Source organism: Carettochelys insculpta, chromosome 19 (assembly GCF_033958435.1).
Source record: "Carettochelys insculpta isolate YL-2023 chromosome 19, ASM3395843v1, whole genome shotgun sequence".
NCBI lineage: Eukaryota > Metazoa > Chordata > Testudines > Carettochelyidae > Carettochelys > Carettochelys insculpta.
In genome coordinates, this window is record NC_134155.1 from 21,600,814 (window position 1) to 21,623,431 (window position 22,618).

Here is a 22,618-nt window from a genome sequence, read left to right on the forward strand (position 1 = left end):
TCTCTGCTCTGATGGGGATGCTGCAGCCATGGCCCAGTGCAGTTTGGGTGGGATGTTGTGGGGGCTGAACTAATGCCAGGAAGGACAAAGAAGGTTTAGGGCAGGTGGTGGGACAGGATATCAATCAGGGTAGTTAAATACTAAAACTGTTGTGGCAATGGAATTCCAGGTCCTTGGGGGATTTAGGAACAGGCTGGAGCAGGGGTGGTGTTCCATGTAAGTGGGGTGCTTGGGTGGGCCCCTCAGAGGAGCATCAGCTGCTGCCCAGCTGATTGGCAGAGCCCCCACAGCTAGGTCCTGTTTCTGCATGTTTGCACATGCCTCAGTGCCATCAAAAATTATTCCACAGGTGGATGGAAAAGATGACAGAGAACATCAACTGGGGGGGTGTCAAACGTCATCGCACCATAACCTTTTTCTGACAACAAAGTTACCACATGACCCCAGAATGGGCAGGGCAGCCCAAGCCCCTCCGACTGGCATGGGGAGAGCAGGAGCCACGTCTGCCCCTGTGGCTGGAAGTGGAATTCGGGTTTCAGCTTCAACTGTTGGTCCCGAGTCCAATGCTGGTACCGGTGATCCACATCAGGGTCCTGACCCGCAATTGGCAAGCCGCCATGTTAGACAAACACTTATCAGACGTGGCCAAGTAAAGGTAAGACTGCCTCGGTATGTGGGGGGATGGACCAGATCGGGGGTTGGCATCCTGCAGCTTGGGATGCTGCTGCCACTAACTCTGCTGCAGCTCCTTGCCCTGCTGCCACCAAAACAGTAGAACTAAATTTAATTGATTTAACCTTTGGCAGGGCAGCAGGATGGATCTTTATGTTAAACCAATTAAATTTAAAACAAAAAAGCAGTCAAGTAGCACTTTAAAGACTAACAAAATAATTTATTAGGTGAGCTTTCGTGGGACAGACCCACTTCTTCAGACCATAACCATACCAAAACAGACTCAATATTTAAGGCACAGAGAACCAAAAACAGTAATCAAGGAGGACAAATAAGAAAAAAATGATCAAGGTGAGCAAATTAGAGAGTAGGGGGTAGAAGGGGCGGGGAAGGTCAAGAATTAGATTAAGCCAAGTATGCAAACTAGCCCCTATATTGACTCAGAAAATTCCCATCCCGGTTCAAACCACGTGTTAATGTGCCAAATTTGAATATAAAAGACAGCTCGGTTGTCTCCCTTTCAATAGTGGTGCGAAAATTTCTCTTCAGTAACACACAAACTCTTAAGTCATTAACAGAATGGCCCACTCCATTAAAATGTTGACTAATCGGTTTGTGGATCTGAAGTGTTCTTATGTCTGTTTTGTGGCCATTAACTCTTTGTCTTAGGGAGTTAGAAGTCTGTCCAATGTACAAAGCATGTGGGCATTGTTGGCACATGATGCATATATGATGTTAGTTGAGGAACATGAGAATGTGCCCATGATTCTGTGAATAACCTGGTTAGGTCCAGTGATGGTTTCCAGAAAAGATATGTGGACAAAGCTAGCAGCGGGCTTTGTTGCAAGGGAAGGTTCCAGGACTGGTATTCCTGTGGTATAGACTGTGGTTGTTCGTGAGGATCCTCATAAAGTTGGGAGGTTGTCTGTAGGACAGAACAGGCATGACACCTTGGGCGTTCTGGAGTGTGACATCCTGATTAAGGACAGGTTGTAGGTCTTTAATAATTCATTGCAGTGGTTTGAGTTGGGGGCTGTAGGTGATGACCAGTGGTGTTCTGTCTTGGCTTTTTTGGGCCTATCTTGGAGTAGCTGGTCTCTGGGTATTTGTCTGGCCCTGTCAATTTGTTTTTTTTTATTTCTCCTGGTGGGTAATTCAGGTTTATGAATATTTGGTAAAGATCTTGTAGTTTTTGGTCTCTGTCAGTAGGATCAGAGCAAATGCAATTGTACCTGAGGGCTCAATTGTAAACAATGGATCTAGTTATGTGTGCAGGATGGAAGCTAGAAGGGCGTCGGTAAGTATAGCGATCAGTGGGTTTCCGGTACAGTGTGGTACCGATCAGGCCATCCTTGATTTGTACTGTAGTGTCCAGGAACTGTATCTCTTCTGTGGAGTAATCAAGGCATAATTTGATGGTGGGGTGACAGCTCCCTCTCTGTTATAATTAAATTTAGTTCTATTATTTCAATGGTGGCAGGGCAAGGAGCCACAGAGTACCCCACTACCTGAGTAGCCACACCCCTCCAATGGGCGTCACTCAGCACCCCACCAGTGGAACACCTCCGCACCATACTTCCTTCCACTGGGTGCATGTGGCCACCGGGTTGTAGGCTCCCAAGCCAGTGCCATGGATAGGTTAGTCATCGGGGGGGGGGGGGGGGGGGGGGCGCTGAGTGGGTTAATAGTGGGGATGGGGAGGCAGTTTTGAGGCTGAGAGGGGTTAAGCCTGGGGATAGGGGGGCAGATTTGAGGGCTGAGGCAAGTAAAGCCTGGAGATCGGGGATCAGGTTTGGGGGTGGAGGTGGGGTAGAGCCTGGGAATGGGGGGAGGGCATGGAGGGTTGATAGGAACATTGCTCCTTCCTGCTCAAGGGCCTATCCCCAGGTGCAGCATTTTCCTTGTCCTCATTTACTCTCCAATCCAGGGGTGAAAGTAATATAAACTTTCTAACGGGTACAAATTGTTGTCCGTGCGTTGCTCTTAAAATAGGGGTTACAAAAAGTACGGTTTGATGGTATTTATTAAGGACTGTGTCACATTCGCATGCATTGCAGCTCTTGAAGTATTAATTTTGTAACTCAATTTGAAGAAAAATGGCTCTTCTTGCTATTTTGATTGTAGACCCCTGGACTAGATGACCTTTTGAGCAGAGCTTTGCGTGGAAAGAAATTTATATCTAAAAAGTGGATATCTGCGGTGCTGCAGGGCTCTATCAGGAACCATAGTAGCCAAACCAGCAGCTTGTTGGCCTGCTGATCTCAGGAGCCAGCATGCAGCCTTGGCAGCTACTCCATTGTGACTGTACCTCTTCTGCCCACCAGTAAATGTTCCTGGTCATGCTAGTGTGTATGAGTGGCTTGCATGCTCCCAGGCAGGTGCCCCTTCCACACATCAATGTGTGTCGCCTATCCAGGAGCATGTGAGCCATTCACACACAGTAACATGACTAGGCACAGCTGCCGGTGAGCCTGGTGTCTGCCCCTGTGAGCAGAGCTGGGGACGGAACAGGCACGCATGAGGAGCTCCACTGGCTGTGTGCTGGCTCCTTGAACAGCAGCCTGACATGCTGCTGTGTTTACTGGTACAGTCCTGCAACTTTGTGGATATCTACTTTATATCCACAGATATCAGCATCCACCAATATAAATTTTGTATCCATGCAAGGGTCTAATCTTGATGTCTCTGCCATCCCTACATCTCTATGATTCTGTCTGAGGTTATTATTACCTTCTTTTTATTTCATTTTTTAAAATTGTTAAAATTGGGGGAAAATTGAAGAACCATATTTCTTTTTTCCTTGATGCTGTTTAGTTGTTTATTTTTGTTTTTTATTATTACATTTCATTCGGACAGGGAAATTTCACTGATCAGTTTCTCTTTCTGGTTCTTGTCGACTAGCATAAGATGCTTAAAATTGTTATATTTCTTAAGAAAAATTGTTCTGATTGCTTTAAACTTCAAAAAATCCTCTCCATCCATGGTAAGTTTAATTAAATTTACGATAAACATAATCTTAGGGGATACAATTATTTAACAGTGTTTCTTTAAGGTTTCACTGAGATACTTTAAAATAAGGAGACAGTTTTAATAGATAATTCAATGAACAGGGGATAGATATAGGCTAAATATTTACAAATAACTATGTTTTAGAAACAAAATATTTTGAGAGTATTTCCTCTTGGATGTGAATTCAAAGCTTAATGTTTTCCCTGCTCTAGATGATGGCACTAACACAATGTAAGGAGGAAAGCTGCAAGAAAAACACAACATGCTTATTTTTCAGGTGAAGATATTCACCAGTTCTTGTTGGCTTTACATAATAGAAAATAAATAAGAGTGCAGTCCTGCACAGTCTTGAGTGCCCTTAAATCTCAGGAGCAGGAGCAAGCCTTTAGATTATCAGAGCAAAAGTTCCAGAACCAAAGGAAAGATAATGGTATACCACTGGGTCACATCAAAATATTTTGGGACGGGCTTTACAATCTGGGACATATGGATTTGGATCCGTGTACACATTCCAGCCATCTGTGTGATCAGGAATATTTCCCCATTTTTTTGAGTTTCAGCTCCATCTTCTTTCTCATTCCAAGTTCCACATCTCTCTTTCCTGTCCTTTTTTCTCCCTTCTTTCCGTTTCTTAAATACCAGATTCTTTTCTCATGTAATCAATAGCTATCTGATATTTACGGAGCTCTGATCCCTATAGTATTTAAACTAATCCCTTTTTCACTTCAGCTCCATCTTTTCTCTAGCTCCTGATTTCCTTTTGTTCCCCCAATGCCCCATCCCAAAACCAAAACAATGGTCATAAAATATTGTTGGAAGTATTTAATTGGTAATCATTTAGACTGTCATTCAAAACTCTTGTTACTAGTTTTCCGTACAAGACAGGTGATGATTCATTTAGTTAGCTAGCTAGATTTAAAATAATAAAACTGCTTATCCAGTGCTGTAGGCACCCTAACATAATTAATTTTAACAATAAATGTAAGTGCATTAAGTCTTTTGCTTGATAGATGCTGAATACTGGAAAGGAAAGCACTATTTATTATTCTCCAGGCATGTGCCTCTTCTAGAACCCTGCCTCTGTTGCTAAGGTGACAGGTTGTTCCCATAGGAACAGGTTTGTGTTTACTCCAGGCTGTTTCTGAGTCTGCTGGAATTTTCAGTCTCAGGGAAAAAAGCATGCTTTACTGCTGCAGCGGCTGAACCTGAAATCACAATCTGGAGTGAATCTTCTACTTAAGGGAAGCCAAGATCTTACAACTTGGCCAGCTTTTGCCATAAGCAACGATCAGGCCAGTAGCTGGACCAGCAAAAGTATGTGTGTGGTTTGAGGGCATGGATTGGTGTGTGTCAGTTTGGTGCCAGAAACTGATTTATGTCAGTATTTGTTGAGGAAGGAGTGAATGTGAATGGAGGGATTGGTGTATGCTGTGTGTTTAAGGAAGGGAGTATTGGGGAAACACTAGGATGGAAGCACAAAATCACATTTTTAGCACAAAGGTGTACTGTACTATGTATATATATTGTACCACCTTGATGTATTTATTGTGACCTCTTGCCATCTCATTTCCATAAGTTACAAATATTACCTTAGTTGGTCATGGTTTTTGTGTTATTTTATTCTGTCCTTCCTTCCCATGGTGTCTCTTCTCCTCCATGTTTTCCCTTTCTCTAATGTTTCTCTTAAATTCTTTTTTACAGTGTTCATCTCATCTCACCTCTCCCCTGTTCCCACATAGCTTCTTTCTTTTCAGAAGGCTTTTTGTGATTTTTCTGCTCCCCTTTTAAAATTTTCCTTATTTGTCCCTTGAGTAATTTTTCTCTCCTCTTTCTTTTTCCCTTGTTCTCTTTTTCTTTCTTGCTTTCCCTAAGTTATCTTGCACCTTCTTCCATATCCATTTTTAGTTTCTTTCTCTACTCCTCCATGCCCCACATGCCTCATCTCTCCCTTTATTCCATCTCCAAACTCCGGAACCAAGATTTTGTGTGGTTTGGCTGCTAGTGCCTTCCCTCTCCCTCATCATCCCCCAGTCTGAGTTGAATGCTGGTCCACATGAAATCTTCACCTACTTTCTTCAGGAGCTCATACTTCACCAGTTTCCAACCTATCCTCACTGACCTGAAGGGATAGATTGTTCTGCTTTGTGTGCCCTAGTGACCTGAAACCATATTATCTCTTTTTCAGGATTGCCATCCTAAGAGCCAAGCTGTTGCTTTACATTAAGATCTTTTGAAAAGAAAATGGCCAAACTGTTGCAAGCTCCACCCAAATTCCTCCCCCCAGAGTGGCATATTTCAAACAAAGCACAGTATGCCACTGCAGAGAGTGAAAGATCCAGGTCAGAGCGACTAGTAGCTGAGAGCCAGAGGCTGGTGGATGAAATCGAAAAAACAACTCAGAAGACCCAAAGTGACGTCAACAAGAAAATAGGTGATCATGTGGCTTTGTTATTTTTTTTTTGAATAATTAAGGGAGACTCACAAAGGCAAGAGATATTAAATAGTAGCACCCTTTAATGGCTTATTTCACCTTCCTTTACAAAAATGGGGATACGTATCCAAATCCTTTTAAAAATATTTTATGGTGGTGTTTATATTTTATAACCAAACAGTTTCAGGCATCTGCTAGATACAGGAGAGACACATTTAGCCCTGGTGTAATATTACAATAAGTAATTGTTGCTAAGGCAAGAGCTACGACTGAGGAATAGAAGTAAAAAGTTTATCTTGGCTCAGACTGTGTACACACATTACATTGTCCCACATGGGAATGTTGTTGTTTCACCATGTTCTTTGGGGAGTTCAGAGAGGGACTGTGCCTCAGGATGGCAGGAGCAGGATATATGCAGTTGTGATTTGCTTTTAGTATTCCCTCCCTTACTCGTGTATCTCTGGAAAGGCCAGTTACAATCTGACCCTTTGAAAACATTATTTTTATTACAGTAGTACCTTGAGGCACCCGGTGTGGCCAGAGCTTCATTGTATGTGGTACATTGATGTACTAAGAGGTGGTCCCAACTTGAAAGAGCTTACAGCAGGGGATGCCAGCCCATGGCTCTCGAGCCTCATGCAGCTCTTTGCTCAATGAAATGCAGCTCCTGCTTGGAGCTGCATGTCCAGATTGCTCACTGCCACTCTGTACATGTGCCCCAGCACCTGGAGGGAAAAGTGTGTGGCTCCGGTGTGACCCAGTCAGGGGGTGCCTGGGTCTGGGGTAGGGGAGAGGGATTGGGTTAAACTGGGGGGGGGGGGGCAGCACTGGGGCAACTGGTTCTGCAGGAGTAGGAGGGCATTGGGTTAGAACAGGGAGGCTGAGAGTGCCTGGCTCTAGGGGAGTGGGGAAGGCATTGAGCCACATAGTATATATTTATTTTTATCTATCTATCTGTCTATCTAGAGATATATTATACATCTCTAGATAGATAGATAGATAAAATAAATGTATAATACATAGCTCTTTGTACTCTATCCACAGCTGTTTTGGCTCTTAGTCTATAACTGGTTGGCTACCCCTGGTTTACAGATTAGTGAGATAAGACAGACAAAGGAAGGTTCGTTATCCTCACCTCAACTTCATAAGTAAAGAGTTGAGGTACAGAGAAATCAAACAATTTGCCTAAGGTCACACAGTAATTCTGTGGCAGAGGAAGAAATTGAACCCACATAACCAGGCTCTCATAGTCCAGGGAATTAGCAAAACCATTGTAGTACGTCAGCATGCAAAGTTCTGTGCCTGGGATTTTTTTGTGGCTTGAATTTTTTCCTATCCGTGAATAAGGCTGGGCCGTAAGGCTCTTTAGTAAAAGCGGGTTTTTATTTATAATCAATTTGCAATCTCTTTTCTTTCCACAGAACAGAGACTTGATGAAATAAAGTTCTGGAGGCAAGAATTAAACGACAAACTAGAACAGGTTGTTAATGAGACAGAGGTGCTGTTGACTTTTAAGACAAGGCTAGAGAAAGCATTGGAGAGCTGTAAAGAGCCACTATTCATTGCTCAAGAGTGTCTCTTGAACAGGTAAGGGTAATAGCAGAACAACAATAATAATTAAGGGGGTAAGAAAATTAATTAAAAAACTGTGGTGTATGATGTATAAGGCCCATTCCTGCAAACTGCTGAGCTCCTGCTAAAGATGGAATTTCTAAAAGGGGTCAGTGGGAAATAGGTGCTGAGCTCTTATTTACCTCCAACAGGAGTTGGGGACTTTGCTCTCGTAGCCCTCTTTAGAAATCCTGATTTCAGCTGATTGCAGATGCTCAGCCATTTGCAGATGTAGGCTCTTCATGAGAGCAACAGACACATGGAGAAGGATGTGCCTTGTGTTCTGCGCTCTGGTAGCAGAGATCTGAGTTGGATTCCCAACCTCAGTCTCCCATGTGACTGCAGGGCAGCAGATGCTGAGAGTGCTGTGGATACAGTACTTTCAGGCCTTTGTTGAGCAAGTAAGGGAAATCCAAGAGCATCTCTTTTGGCTGAGTGCAGAGAGCGGTGCCAGTAGGTTTCAAGTGGACTGCGGCCTACCTCCTAGAGAAGGATAGTGACAATTCAGAGGGTCATTAAGTTTCAGGGTGTAAAGCGGATGAAACTTGAGGCATTTTAGGACTTTGATAGCAGGCACTGAGGATTGCCCTAAGAATTCAGATCCTGAGGGATCCTCATGAATGCTGAGGAACTACAAGTCCCATCATCTTCAGTGGGAAATAAGGCTGCTCAGCACCTTTTAGGATGAAGCCCTAAATAAACAAATGTATAAGGAACATGATCAGTACATGAAAACAACGTGAACAAATTGTAGAGCCCTGTCCTTTTTATGCTTCACCGTGTCTAAACAAATGAAGAAAGGCTGCAGACCAAGGCCCATTTGTCGTGTGTTCTAAGCAGAATACTTTGCTTTATTAACCTTTAAAAAGCCTTTGTATAATAAACCAGGAAAGAGAGAAGCAGCAATATTCGTGACCCTTCAGTGAAAGGCTTAATTCTCATCTTGGCTGCCTTCCATAGAGTCACTCCCGATTTACACTAACATAAACCAGAGGAGAATCAGGTCCTCAGAATAGGGAGGTGGCTATGTCCAGTCATTTATAACAAGACAAAGGGCTTTGGGTCTCCAGGGTTGCCATATTCAAATGGTCAACACAGACTGATGGCTCTCTCCTCTTTTCCTTAGGCAGAGGCGAGTTGGGATTGACTTGGTCCATGATGAAGTGGAGCGGGAACTGATAAAGGAAGTTGAAGTGCTTCAAGGTGTTATGGCTTTGCTACAGCGCACACTGGAACAAACCAGTGAGCAAATCAGGTATCAAGGAGACAACAAAGGAACAAACCACAAGATAGCTCAGCTTGGGGAGTGCTTCTCAAGAGGTTGCAGGATGGCAAGTATCAAATTCTCAGAGATGCTAGGCAGCTCCAAAATCAGAGGGGAGTTTCAGGAGTTAGTACTACTCAGCGTCTAGATCAGTGTTTCTTAAACTTTTTCAGACTACGGAACACCTATGAAAAATTTCTTCAAAAAATTATTGTCATACCAAAAGAAAATAAACAGCAACATATACAGCAAAACGAAAATGAAGTAATTTAATCGGGTATCGTAACAATGAAGAAGTAACGTTGTATCTGGTTTTAATAAAAGAAAATATATACCATCAGTGTGATATCAAAAAAAGTATCAGATGCCCGCTGCACACCTGTGAATTGTTCATGGAATTCCAGTGTTCCACAGAACATAGTTTAAGAAACACTGGCCTATATCATGCCCTTCAATTTTTGGCAACAGTGATTTTCGTAGAGTTCTGTTTAGACACTGATGGTACAATAATGAACATAATTTGTTGGGGGAAAAGTCAACATGGTTTTTCTAAAGGGAAATCATGCCTCTACTAGAATTCTTTGAGAGGGTCAACAAGCATGCTGTACTTAGATTTCCAGAAAGGACAAGTTCCCTCACCAAAGTCTCTTAAGCCAAAGTAAGCTGTCATGGGATAAGAGGGAATATCCTCGCTTAGATTGATAACTAGTTAAAATATAGGAAACTAAAGGGTACACAGAAATGGTCAGTTTTCAGAAGGGAGAGAGGTAACTCGTGGTGTTCCGCAGGGGTCCATACTGGGACCAGTCCTATTCAGCAGATCTGTAAATGATCTGGAGAAAGAGCTAAACAGTGAGGTGGCAAAATTTGCAGATGATACTGCTCAAGATAGTTAAGTCCAAAGCAGATTGTGAAGAGCTTCAGAAGGATCTCACGGAACTAGGTTACTGAGCAACAAAACGGCAGATGAATTTTAATGTCAATAAATGTAAAGTAATATGTATTGGAAGACATAATCCCAATTATATGTATAAAATTATGGGGACTAAATTAGATGTTACTGATCAAGAGAGATGTTGGAGTCATTGAGAATAGTTCTCTGAAAACATTCAGTCAATGTGCAGCAGCAGTCAAAAAAGCAAACAGAATGTTAGGAATCAATAAAAAAAGGATAGAGAATAAGACAGAGAATATCTTATTGCCTCTATATAAATCCAAACCCCCATCTTGAATACTGCATGCATATGTGTGGTCACCTCATCTCAGAAAAGATACCTTGGCATTGAAAAAAGCTCAGAAAAAGATAACAAAAATGATTGGGGGTATGGAACGTATTCTGTATCAGGAGAGATTTCAGCTTCAAAAAGAGAAGCCTAAGGGAGATATGATAGAGGTCTGTAAAATCAAGACTGGTATGGAGAAAGTGAATAAGGATAAGTTATTTACTTGTTATCATAACACAAGAACTAGAAATCACCAAATGAAATTAATAGGCCGCAGGTTTAAAACAAAAGGAAGTATTCACACAATGCACAGTCAACCTGTGGAACTCCTTGCCAGAGGATATTGTGAAGGCCAGGATTTCAACAGGGTTCAAAAAAGAACTAGGTGGGATAGGTCCATCAACGGCTGTTAGCCAGGATGGGCAGCAATGGTGTCACAAGCCTCTGGCAGAAGCTGGCAATGGGCGACAGGGAACAGATGACTTAATGCTTACTTGTTCTGTTCATTCCTTCTGGGGCACCTGGCATTGGCCACTGTTGGAAGACAGAGTACTGAGCTAGAGGGACCTTTGCTATGACCCAGTATTGCGGTTCTCATGTAATACGATTCAGCATCCGTTGAGTCCCGTGGCCCCCATCCTGGTCTTATACCATTGAAGCCCACAGGAGTTTTACCATTCACTTCAGTGGCATCAACTGCAGTGTACCCTAGATTTTTACAATGTGTAATTCCCAGTATTGTCTATTATGATGATAATATTCATATTTTATTTACCTGACCTTGCCATCAGTCTATGTGGATGTCAGTAGGATTTCTGAGAGCCAGAAGATGGCAGAATTTGGATTTTTAATGGTGGTTTACCTCCATTAAAGAGAGGGGGATAATTATTTTGTTAGGTTTCAGATTAACAGAGTCTAATTGTTTTCCCCCCTGAGGCTAAACCGTTCAGCTAAATACAATCTGGAGATGGATCTAAAAGACAAATTCACCGCCTTGACAATTGATAATTACTGTTCCAGCTTGACAAACAATACACCTGATATAAGATATGCCACAAACGTAGTGAAGGTTGAAGGAAAGTAAGTGGTTATTTCCCTAGCTTCTAGTTAAATATACATGATATAACTGTTCCTGTAATACAAGGACTAACATACATATGCCAGTTTATATCAAGGCTTACTTTTTCTTTTCTGTTTTGTTCTTTCTTTCTGGACTACAACTGTGTTGAATGGTTCTGGTGCTAACTGTTTATGAAAACAAAACTCCATGTCCGATTTCTAAACAATAGATTTACTAACCTAAGTTCCAGTTCCACATTTTAAAGACTGTACAGCACAGTCCAGTAGCTAGATTATTGGAGTCGGAGTCAAGACATCTGGGTTCAGTTTCCAGCTCTGACATTAATCTGCTGTATGGCATTAGCAAGTTGCTCCCTCTGCTTCCCTTTTACTCAGTGTTTGCACTGTGGAGCCTAATGCTGGTTGTGGACAATGATTATAAGGATGCTTAATAATTATGAACATAATAATAAGCAATAGTTATACTGCTTCTTATTGTATTAATAGAGATCTGCTGTCATAATGCAAATTTATGAATGAACAAAGAGGGCAGAAGAGACATAAAGAGACCTTTCTTATTTTATTATAGCTCCGTGAGCCCTGAAGACTGGGTAGATTTCTCGAATGTAAATGTTGAAAAGGCAGACAAGCAGAGGAACAACTCTTTGGCGCTCAGGGCCTTGATTGACCGAATCTTATCCCAGACAGCGAGTGACATGCACAAGCAGTGTGAGACAGTGAACACTGCTTTTAAGAACAGGGTGAGGGAGACAAAAGATGCAAAGAACAAACTGGAGATCCACCTTGCTAAGGTAAACACTAAACGACAGTCAGCAGACTTTTTGGAGAAAAGAGGATAGGGACGTCCGCCAGTTCTAATGATCCAATGTCTTGACCTATTGTGCCTTAACAATTCTAACTCTGCAGTTCTAAGCTTGACAAAGCCCTGTGCTTTTTCTGGTTTTATAGTGCCATTAGCTTTTTCATTCCCAGTTATACAAATTCTCACAACTGCATGTGCTCCAAAACACATGGAAAGCTTACAGGCTATTGCTGGTAACATAGTGCTATATATTAGATAGTAGATGTTCAGAGGCCACTATAGTCCACTGGCAGTGTCTGGACCCGGGAATCAGATGACCTGGGGTCTGGTCCCAGCTTATGTGACCTTGGACATGTCATTTAGGCCCAGATTTTCAATGGTGGCCTTTGATTATGGATTCTAAAGTGTTGGGGTCCTCTGTCTAACACTCCTAGTAGAGAGAAATCTGGCCCACTGAAATCAACAAGAGTTTTCTGACTGACTTCCATGGTGCCAGGATCTTACCCGTTATTTTTAGAGGTGCTCTACTCCACAGGTATCCACAAGTTAAATGGATTCAGTGAGAGTTGTCATTGCTTAGTACCTCTGACATCAGATCCTAAGTATCCTGACACACACCCAAAAATGTAGTGTTAGAGATCACTATTGAAAATGTCAGTTTTAATTCTTCCCTCCCCACTGTTCTGCATTGGTAAATTGGGGTGATAACCTTCACTCACCTTCATCCTTTGAAATCTGCAAATGACGTAATGCTTTAGAATTGCAAAGTATCGTTATTGAAGAGGATATCAAGTTTTCACATGGCACTGCCCTTTGTTGATTTACTAAGGTGATGGATGAGATTACATCCCAGGAGAAGAACACTGCAGCCTTAAAGAAAGCTATCATCGATAAAGAAGGCCCTGCCAAAGTGGCTCAGACGCGCCTGGAGACGCGGACCCATCGTCCCAATGTGGAGCTGTGTCGTGATATGGTGCAATACAGGCTGATCAGCGAGGTTCAGGAAATTACAAACAATATTCAGAGGTAAATGAAAAGGTGAAACAGCAAGAAATCAGTAGTGTAAGTCACTAGGCAAATAGAACCTGCTGAAGAAGTGATAAATACACACACGTGCATAGACACATTTGTATACATGCAACTCACGTTTTCAATCTATTATATGTTTTAAAGAGTTTGTCTGCCTGTTTGATCAAGAAATCCTCCTAAACGGGAAGAGCTAGGAGCACCAAAGTTGGTATACATCTTTTTTTTTTTTATCATAACTTAAAGCAAGGTAAGGATTTGGTTGTTCCGGGAAAATGGGATGTACGTGGAACTGGATTGCCTCTCGTAAATCCAAACAGAAAAGGCACAGATTCACCAAATCAAGTACAGTTGTCAAAATTGATACAACTGAGCAAATGTTGAAAGAGACTGAACCAAGATGAACCAGAAGGATAGGCAGAACCCAAAATAGTATTGCTTCTCAATAAACCTTAAAGAAAAGGCATACTCCAGAAAAATTTGGAGTAGTGCTCTGTTGTGGCACAGCTACAAGAAAGCTTAAGGTCTGAAAACTAGAAGAAAATGTTATTGGAAACTGAGCTGACTTTAGCCCTTTTTTGTTAACTAATAATGACAGATAAGTATTTATAGGGATGAGGGAAAAAATACACAATTAAATCCCTTCGAAAAGAAATTTCTAAAAATGTTTGAGACAAATTTTAACAATCCCCTTCTTTAAGAAATCCAAAATAAAAATTAACTTAATAAAAATAACACTGTTTTTGAAAAATAAAGTCACTTTAAAAGAGTATGTACGTTTTCCTTTTATTTAAAACAAAACCTTAATCAAGTTAGGGACCTGCTGGCTAAATCAGCTAGTATTCTATAGCTTTGTTTTTCTTGATATGAAGATAAGGTAACAGAAACCCATGGAACAGTGTGTCTGCACAGCAAAAACTGTGCAGTGCCTACTCAATATGAACTCATTTGAATCCACCTAGTGAGGGTAACAACAGCACTGATGACAGCTCAGCATGGGGCGTATAAACCCAGTACCAGCTGTGGCTACATATTTGGCTCACCAGCCTGCTCTGAAACTTGTGCTGTTCTCTCTTCATTGCAGTTATTTGTGTTAGCTGGATTCAACGTAGCACGGGCAAACTAGCCCGTGCAAGGTAAGCTGTGTAAGCACACTGTTAGTGTCATGTTGTTTTTCTGGAGAGAGCTGTGGACTTTACTGTGGTTTGTCCACTTGTTACATCTTGAAATTATTAGTTGAGTTTAAAAAGAAGATGTGATGGCAATGCCTGGAGCACCCCAACCCCAGCTTCGACCACATTGTCAAGAAAAAGGGAAAGTTGTTTTATTGTCCTTTCATGATACCATTTCCCATCTGGTACTGCTTGAAAATGACTCTGGAAGAGTGAATGGGGCTATTTGATGTTACGACTGAAAGACCATCTTGGAATAATTTTAACTGGGAGAGCAAATGCTACAAAGTTGTCAGCACTGAGCATGGGGACAGTCTAATGGTGCTGCTTACAAGGAGAGGGCTATTGTGCTTCTTGGATCGGATGGGAGAGGGACCCTTAGCCAACAGACTTTTCCCCTCCCACGTGGAAGTGGGGCTCAGCCACTTTTGTGACATTGTCCCCCAGGCTCTGTAGAGTGCCCTTTGATGATTTGAAGGTACATCTGGGGAAAGCACTGGCAGGCCAGAGGCAGGGCTGTCATGCAGACTGGGGGGGCTGGTGGAGTCATGCTGTATCCAGCAGTTTCTGAGGAAAAGACAGTAGAGCTGGGAACCATGTTATTTTGCCATTTACCTTTTTTAAGAAGGAGAAGGGAAAGGACTGCAGGGCAACTGTGGCCAGGAGAAGTCCTTGGTAGCATGGCTCTCAAAGAGCTACATTGCTAGACAGCAATGAGGGACATAAAGGGCTCACCACCTGGAGGCACAAGATCTCCTTGCAAGAGGCCATGGGACCTGCAGGGCGTGAGGGCATCTGTTCTGCAGGTCTGGGCTGCCCCCTAGTGGAACAATATGAGGAGACACCATTAAGGCATCTTCAGAGATTCCCTTTCCCCCAGGTCCCATCCCGAAGGTTCACACTGGGAGAAGTGATGCCTTTCGATAACAGGAAGGTGCCTGTCGTCAAAACTAATGGTTTTACTGTGTTTCCCTAATAGACTAAAGGACACGTTGGCACAAGCTGAGATGGAGCTGAAAGGTCTGAGCCGTCGACAGCTTTCACTGGAGGAGGAGATCCAGGTCAAAGAGAACACACTGTACATCGACGAAGTGCTGTGCATGCAGATGAGGGAGTCCATTTCCATTAACAATTTCTGAAGCCCTGGTGCTGAAGGCGACAGTCCCCTGCATGGGGCCAGATTCTGGATGAACGTACCCCAGGGCAAAGCCAGAGTAACTCCACTGAACAATACCGTAATGACTGTGTTTACGCTTGTGTGACTTAGAGCAGAACCTGCCCTAGGTACATGAATTAATTAAAACAGCCCTAAATGCCTGCTCCTCAACTGCCTGTGAGCAGAAGGTCTTTTGTAAGCTTTCCAGGAGATAGTGAACTTATAGAATAATAATAATAATTCTTTTCTTCTAGCCACTTAGTGTGTCTTGGATGCTGCCACTGTTTTTCATTGACAGAGAGAGATAATTTTTTTTTTCATAAGCTACTATGGATGTGCCTGCAAAAAGTCACTGGTTGTGTTAGAGAGACAGGAAGCCAGCAGCAGTAGTTAGGGCCAGTGGTGGTGAAGCGTACGCTAAGAACTGGATGGGGAATGTACTTCAACCAAACATAGGATAAGTGCAGGCTGAAGCAGTATTGCCTATTGGATAGGGCGCTGGACTAGACCCCGCAGACCTCATTTCTATTTCTGGCTCTGTCAGTGCTCTGCTGGATGATCTGGGGTTAGTTCCATTCCCGCTCTGTACCTCCGTGTCATCATCTCTAAAATGGGGATAATGGTCTCCTTGTAAAGCATACTGAACGCTACCAATTAAAAGCATTATACAAGATCTAGGGATTATTGTAGATGTGACTGTCCAGGCAGAATGATATTCTCTGCTTGCTTTGTTGTCATTGCAAAGGCCGGACAAAATAGTAATGATAAGACACTAGGGGCCATCTGCAGAAGCCAGTGTTTTAATACATGGTGTGGGCCTCTGGAATAGCTCATTGCTTGTTACTGTTCTAATGGGCTTGCCCTTTCAGGGACATTACTAATACTATTACTCTCCCCATAGACTTCCTCAGAAGACTAGATCAGACATTTCATAGCGTGACTTGTTTTTTTATTTTAACTCCTGGCTCGTCACATTCTGCTCACACCATTGGGTAAGCGATGACAAAATAATTAAGCTCTGAGTCAATCAGGTTTCTGAACTTTTTGTAGATGTCCCGCAACAGTCGGTCCTCTTCACTGGTTTCATGCCTGGTGGTGTAAATCCTCACCTATGTGGATGAACAGGCAGGACAGAGACACAAAGCAGCATCTGCAGTTAAGCCAGTCACAGGGTTAAGAACCCCCAGGAGCTGTTGAGACTGCTAGATAAGCCAGCCAGCTAATAAAGGTGGTTAGATCCTGAAGTCCTTACTTGGATTTTGCTCAGACAAGATTTCCAGGGCCATCAGTGGGCACTGAGTGAAAATGGAGGGTCAAACCTACGCTTCCCTGCCTTCTGGGATTTCATCAGCAGAATATCTGGGGAAAAGGATCCAAGCAGGTCTTGGGGTGTCTGCTGAAGGCACAGGGCTCTGGATTCCACTAGCTCCTGGGCAGTGTGGTTTCCCTGGCTGCAGCTGTCCCTGTGCATGATTCAGGAGAGCATTCCAATTCAGGATGAACTATAAGCACATGTTTAAGTGTCACTGAAGTCAGGAGAACTTAAGCATGTGTTTAAATGTTTTCTTGACTAGGGGCCTTCTATATAGGGGGCTCCCCAGCACAGAGTGGGATTCTGGAAGAGGTGGCATTGAGGTTCTCACCTTACGGTGCCTCTTCTGTGCGTTCTGTGTGGGGCTGATCAGGACACAAAAGCTGTCCCTGCAAGTGAACCTTGGAATACACATAGGATTCTAACACTTCCGTCACAGCCCCCTTTTCTGCATATTATTGGTAACTCTCAAACCACATTCAGAGGCACAGCTGCATTAGTAGGCCTATAAACTACATTTTGCCAGGGTGGAAGGTAGGAGATTTGCCAAAAGATTTTTACCTTCATGGTACACAAGATGCATTTCCCTTCTGCCCGACTTTGCAGCAGCCTCTCCACAAATGCCACGCTGAGGAAGGCCCAGACTTTGAGAAAGAACAGCCTCTCACATGATAACACAAGCTGCAGCAGCTCCTCATCCAACAACTCATGACCATTGTTGAACTCTAGTGTTAATTTCTTGAAAATAAATGACAGCATAAATTTCTATACTGACAGGCATGATGGTTATATATGGGATTTATTTCTTCTGAAAACTGCCCTGTAGAGCTCTAATGATCTCTGGAGTAAGGCCCTATCAAATTCACAGTCCATTTTGGTCAATTTCACAGTCGCAGGATTTTGAAAATTGGTACATTTCATTATTTCAGATATTTAAATCTGAAATTTCACAGTGTTGTGATTGTTGAGGTCTTGGCCCAAAAAGGAGTTGAGTGAGTGTTGCAAGATTGTTGTAGCAATAACAGAGAGGTAGTTCAGTGAGTCTGTATTCTAACAAAACAAACAGCAGTCATGCAGCACTTTAAAGACTAGCAAAATAATTTATTAGGTGATGAGCTTTTGTGGGGCAGACCCATTTCCTCAGATCTGGAGATAAAACATTTCCAGTACAGCACTGATGGTTTAATAATAGAGATCCAACTTTTTTTTTATCTCTGTATTATAAAACCGTCAGTGCTGTACTGGAAATGTTTTTTCTCCAGATCTGAGGAAGTGGGTCTGCCCCACAAAAGCTCATCACCTAAAAATTTATTTTCTTAGTCTTTAAGGTTATTGTAGGGAACACTACAGCACTGCTATCCTTTCTTCTGTGCTGTTGCTGTTGGTGGCGGTGCTGGCTTCTGAGTGGGACAGCTGGAGAATGGGAGCAGCTGGCTGGGAGTCCAGCTCTGAAGACAGAGCTACCAGTAGCACAGCGCAGAAGTAAGGATGGCATTGTATGGTATTGCTACCCTTACTTCTGCACTGCTGCATGCAGAGCTGGGCCGTAGGTCAGCAGCAGCCATTCTTCAGGTGCCCGGTGCTGAAAGCTGCAATACAGAAGTAAGGTGATATGGCTGAAGTACTGCCACCCTTCTGCACTACTGTTGGCAGGGTGCTGCCTTCAGAGCTAGGCACCCAACCAACACTACAACCACTGCTCTCCAGTTGCCCAGCTCTGAAGGTAGGACAGAGAAAAGGGAGGCAATACCGTAACCCTCCTAAAATAACTTGTGATCCCCCTGCAACTCCATTTTGAGTCAGGACCTCCAATTTGAGAAATGCTGATCTCCCCCAGGAAAATCTGCATAGTATAGGGTAAAAGTATGCAAGGCCAGGTTTCATGGGAGGACATCAGATGTCACAGTCCGTGATGTTTTACACAACTGTGAATTTGGTAGAGCCCTATTCAGGGGTCAGGGTTTCACTTTTACATTGACAGTTTGGCAGAAGGCCCACAAAGCCCTGGTTAGATTAGTGACAAAATGCTAAAATGTTGGTGTTCTCACCATACCTGCAGAACATGCTTGTAGGCTGGTAAGAGATTGGTGAGGGTCGGCCTCATCGACCAGTCTGGGTCACTGAAATAGCAGCTCCGTAGACTGATGCTCCTGAGTGGGATCTCCGCTAAGAGTATCCTGGCTAGACTGTTGTGCTTCATGACTCTTTCAAAGAAGAAGTTCACTTTCAGGTTGGGTGCTCTCTTGGCTAGGTTGGCCCAGGACATCCCCCAAACCACTTGCCCATGTGGGTCGTGGATGTGACACTTGATGTTTATCGTCCAGAGAGAATGGGCATTGTGCTCACACAGGATGTCCAGCACTTCGTCAGAGATGCAGTTGTAATTGAGAGTTAGGATGACCAGGTTGCGGAAGGTGGACATTGTCTGGTGGAACAAGGGGCTGCTGTAGATGGAAAGATGGTGGCTGAAGAAGTCTTCGATGTTGATTTCAGAGACAAAACTTTTGTTTTTCAAGTAGCTCAAAGAGTTCAAAAGCTCACAGCCTTCTTCCAGTGTCATTCTGGCTCCTTTTAGGTTGAGATAGTCAAGGTGTTTGCCCATTCTTTTCAGGAAGGTACTTAAGTTTTTGAGAAACTGAGTCCTGATCCCACTTTTCCAGACTAACCGGTCCAGTTCCAGGTGCTGAATAGACAGGGACACCAGACGGCTGTTACATTTGCCCAAGCGCGAGAGAAGTCCCCTCATGGTCACTTGAAATTTTCGGGTCAAGACAGCATTGTAAGGATTCAGGAACTTGATCTCGAGGTGTTCCAAGTACTTGCCAAACCTCTTGACATACCACAGAGCGGATTCAAACTCAGATGTGTTTGACCTGGATGGCCGCCCACTGAAGGTGATGGTTCTGGTTCTCCAGAGAGAGCCTGAGTACATGGCTTGATTCCATCTCTTACAGACTAAAGCGGCCCGAGATCTGTCCCTGTCATCTAGCCACCAGAACATGTTGCTTAGGCAGACGTCAGGCAAATAGGCCCAGCAGCTCTGCTCAGGTTCACTGTCATCCTCCATGAAGGAGACTGTCAATTCCTGTGGGGTGCAGAACCAAACCTTGATGGTTTCTAGATCAGGAGGACTGTGGCTAGTTTGTTTGCTAGAACAAGAATGTTCCAAGCGAATAGCAAAACTTTATATCTGAATGCAGGTGACCACATGAGCTCTTGGATGTAAACTGTGATCTAAACAAAAGAAAACCATGAGAAAATAAGGACAATACTGAAAGTTGCTAAAGGCTGCCTTCTTGTAGGACTGTGATGCAAGAACAATGGCAGACCAGGTTAAAGCTAAGCACTGCTGCAGAAGGAACAATTGTGATAGCTGAAGACAATAGAAGACATCAAAACTGAGCAGAACTAAATCATGTGGGTTGGAAGGCTTACCTGACTGCCGATGAAAGGAACGAGGATATTGTTTTACAAGGGGGGGGGTGCATGTGTTAAAGGAAGCCAGCAGAAAGCCAGAGAAGCAGTTGTGAGTGTTAACCTAAGGTTGAGACTTCACTAGGGAAAAAGGTACATGAACTTGAGTTGACTAACTTAAGGTAAACTCCTTGGGAAGACAAAGCAGTTGGCAATTTTCACAAGTAGTTTTTAAATTGCTATCTTCTCACTCGAGTGACAGCTACAACTGCCTTGTCTTCTCGGATTTACTCCAAGTTAGCTAACTCATGCTAAGACTAGACCTTGTTTCCCTCAGAAAAGAGGAGGCCTGAGAAGAAACAGACGGAGCTTCTGGGCACAGAGCTTACTGGAGCAGCAGTCCTGGAGATTTCTGAGCAAGGAAACTGCTGTTTCTACTTTTTTTCAGGGAGACGGGACTTGGTGAACATTCTCTGAAAGTTAACAGGATTGCAGGCACATGACCTGACTCGTACTCATTTTCTCCTCCCAATGAACACAATCCTGCAAAGTTTGGATGGTTGGTTCACTGCTCAGGCCAAAGAGGCAACTGTAAAATTACAGCAACAGTGAAGGGCACAACTTCAGTTCCTTGCCCTTCAATAATGCTTAGACCTTCAATGGTAAAAAGATATAGAAGTTCCCAATCAATTTATTAAACTGTATACCTATGCAGACTCCAGAAGCTCCGGGAAAATACCATTGTAATGGAAGATGGCTTTTCTGCCTGATCAGTTATTTCTGGAGCAGCCTCACTCAGCCTGCCACACAAAGTTCTACCACACCATTTAATGCCACTGTCTGATTTCAGCTGCTCTTCAGGGTTAACATCACAGGCTACTTGGAAAGGCTGAGGCCAGTGTTCTCTGTAGGCTGAAGGCTTGGATGACCAGCTAGAAGAGATTCTGGTGCCACCCAGCTGATTAGCAGAGTGCCCACAGCCACCATTAGCCAGCAGCATGTGTTTTACTGGTGGGGCACATCCGCACATGCCTTGTTGCATGTAACAACATTTATTCCGCCCACGGCTGGAAAAAAACTAGAGGGAGCCCTGGCTGAGACTTTCCAAAAACCAATGAAAATTGGTCTGTTGAAACATCACATCCAGGGAGTGAAGAAAATAAACATTTAGCTGTCTGACCAATGGAGTGAAATAATTATTCAGTCCATTTTAGGAGTCCAGTGTGGTCCAATGGACGGGGCAGAGGTAGGAAGTCAGGAAACCTGATGGGTGGAGGGTTGTAAAAATGACACAAGGTATATAATGCAAAAGGAGTTAGTTACCACCTCTGATTTCCATGCTGGACTGCTGGGAAGGCATTTATACCCCAGCTCCCTTCCTCCTCTGAGCTTGTCCTGGGGGGCTCGGTGGGCAGTGGGGCAGGTCATGTGCCTGCACTCAGCTATTATGAGGGAACAGCAGGTAGCTTCTGTGATGTCGCAGACACAGCCTGACTTTATCCCAGTACAAATGGGGAGGATGTCAGCTGAGCAGTGTTGTAAGGAGCTGTCGTGAGGAAGAGAAAGATGCACTGCCTGGGAGCTCTGTGCAAAGAGCATATAAGGAAACCTCATGCATGTAATGCAAGTTTGTTTCCATTTATGATGGCATAGGTGCTTCCTTTAGTGCTTTTAGAGACCACTCAGTGCAAAAAGAAGCGTAATCTGCACATATTTGCTCTGTCTTCTGATGTGGGGCATTGATTTGCTTGAAGATGACATTAGTCTGCAGTTTCTCATGTAGTTTTCACTCAATATGTTATGGATCTGAACCTGGTGGATTGTCAGTATTTTTACAGTCACAGGTTAATGATTTTATCTTTACACAAAATAGCTGCACAGCAACTTTTAGGTTAAGTAGCGAAATTCATTTTCATCCTGGCAGCAGAGAAATTGGAAAGAAAGCTGTACTCTCTCAAGCTCCAATACAATTTGAGTCCCACCCACTTGGAACCAGTGTCAGATGCTACTCACAGTCCACCGTTCAGATTTTCCTACCACGATTATCCTTCTTTCCTACAGATTTTGATCAGCAGTGATGCAAACAAGGCTGATATTTGAACTGTCAGTCTTAACCTCAGGTTTAACAACCAGATTGAAATGAATGAAAGTGATTCCCAGCTCCTTGAGCAAGGGTCACAGGCTGTCTACATATTCAGGGAGACCCGTCATTATGTCAGTTACAATCAGTACAACTTCTGAAGGTTATCTTTGTGACAATGAGCAATATAGATGTATATTTATACAATAGGACAGTCCACTCCAGCCTGCTTGGTTTAATTGCTGTACTACAGAATCTTGCAACTGGGGCTCTTGCAAACAGGGCGACTGCTAACAGGAGGGAGTTTTGAGAGGGGCTCTCCTGGTGACGGAGAGGGCAAACTACAGCACCTTCAGGTAAGTGGCT

General features: G+C 43.4%; 2 protein-coding genes across 5 annotated transcripts; one reads left to right on the plus strand and one right to left on the minus strand.

Moving 5' to 3' along the window:
- Positions 1-28: 28 nt before the first annotated feature.
- Positions 29-16,113, plus strand: TEKT1 (tektin 1). Of its 4 annotated transcripts, XR_012648106.1 has the most exons (10): positions 29-655; positions 5,867-6,112; positions 7,534-7,699; positions 8,850-8,978; positions 11,147-11,290; positions 11,859-12,081; positions 12,922-13,118; positions 13,266-13,329; positions 14,203-14,254; positions 15,270-15,403. XR_012648106.1 is itself a non-coding variant. In XM_075013658.1 (9 exons), exons 2-8 carry the CDS (start codon positions 5,923-5,925, stop codon positions 13,282-13,284), a joined length of 1,068 nt encoding a protein of 355 aa, XP_074869759.1. In that variant the 5' UTR covers positions 29-655; positions 5,867-5,922; the 3' UTR covers positions 13,285-13,329; positions 15,270-15,380. The 4 variants fall into 4 exon arrangements, 3 of the variants coding, with proteins under 3 accessions (XP_074869759.1, XP_074869758.1, XP_074869760.1); XM_075013658.1 differs by lacking the exon at positions 14,203-14,254 and having other exon boundaries at positions 15,270-15,380; XM_075013657.1 differs by lacking the exons at positions 13,266-13,329; positions 14,203-14,254 and having other exon boundaries at positions 15,270-16,113.
- A 154-nt stretch (positions 16,114-16,267) lies between these two features.
- Positions 16,268-19,825, minus strand: LOC142023226 (F-box only protein 39-like). Its single transcript, XM_075013981.1, has 3 exons — positions 18,812-19,825; positions 17,320-17,496; positions 16,268-16,555 (listed from the first exon to the last, which is right to left on the minus strand). Exons 1-3 carry the CDS (start codon positions 19,823-19,825, stop codon positions 16,427-16,429), a joined length of 1,320 nt encoding a protein of 439 aa, XP_074870082.1. The 3' UTR covers positions 16,268-16,426.
- Positions 19,826-22,618: the final 2,793 nt, after the last annotated feature.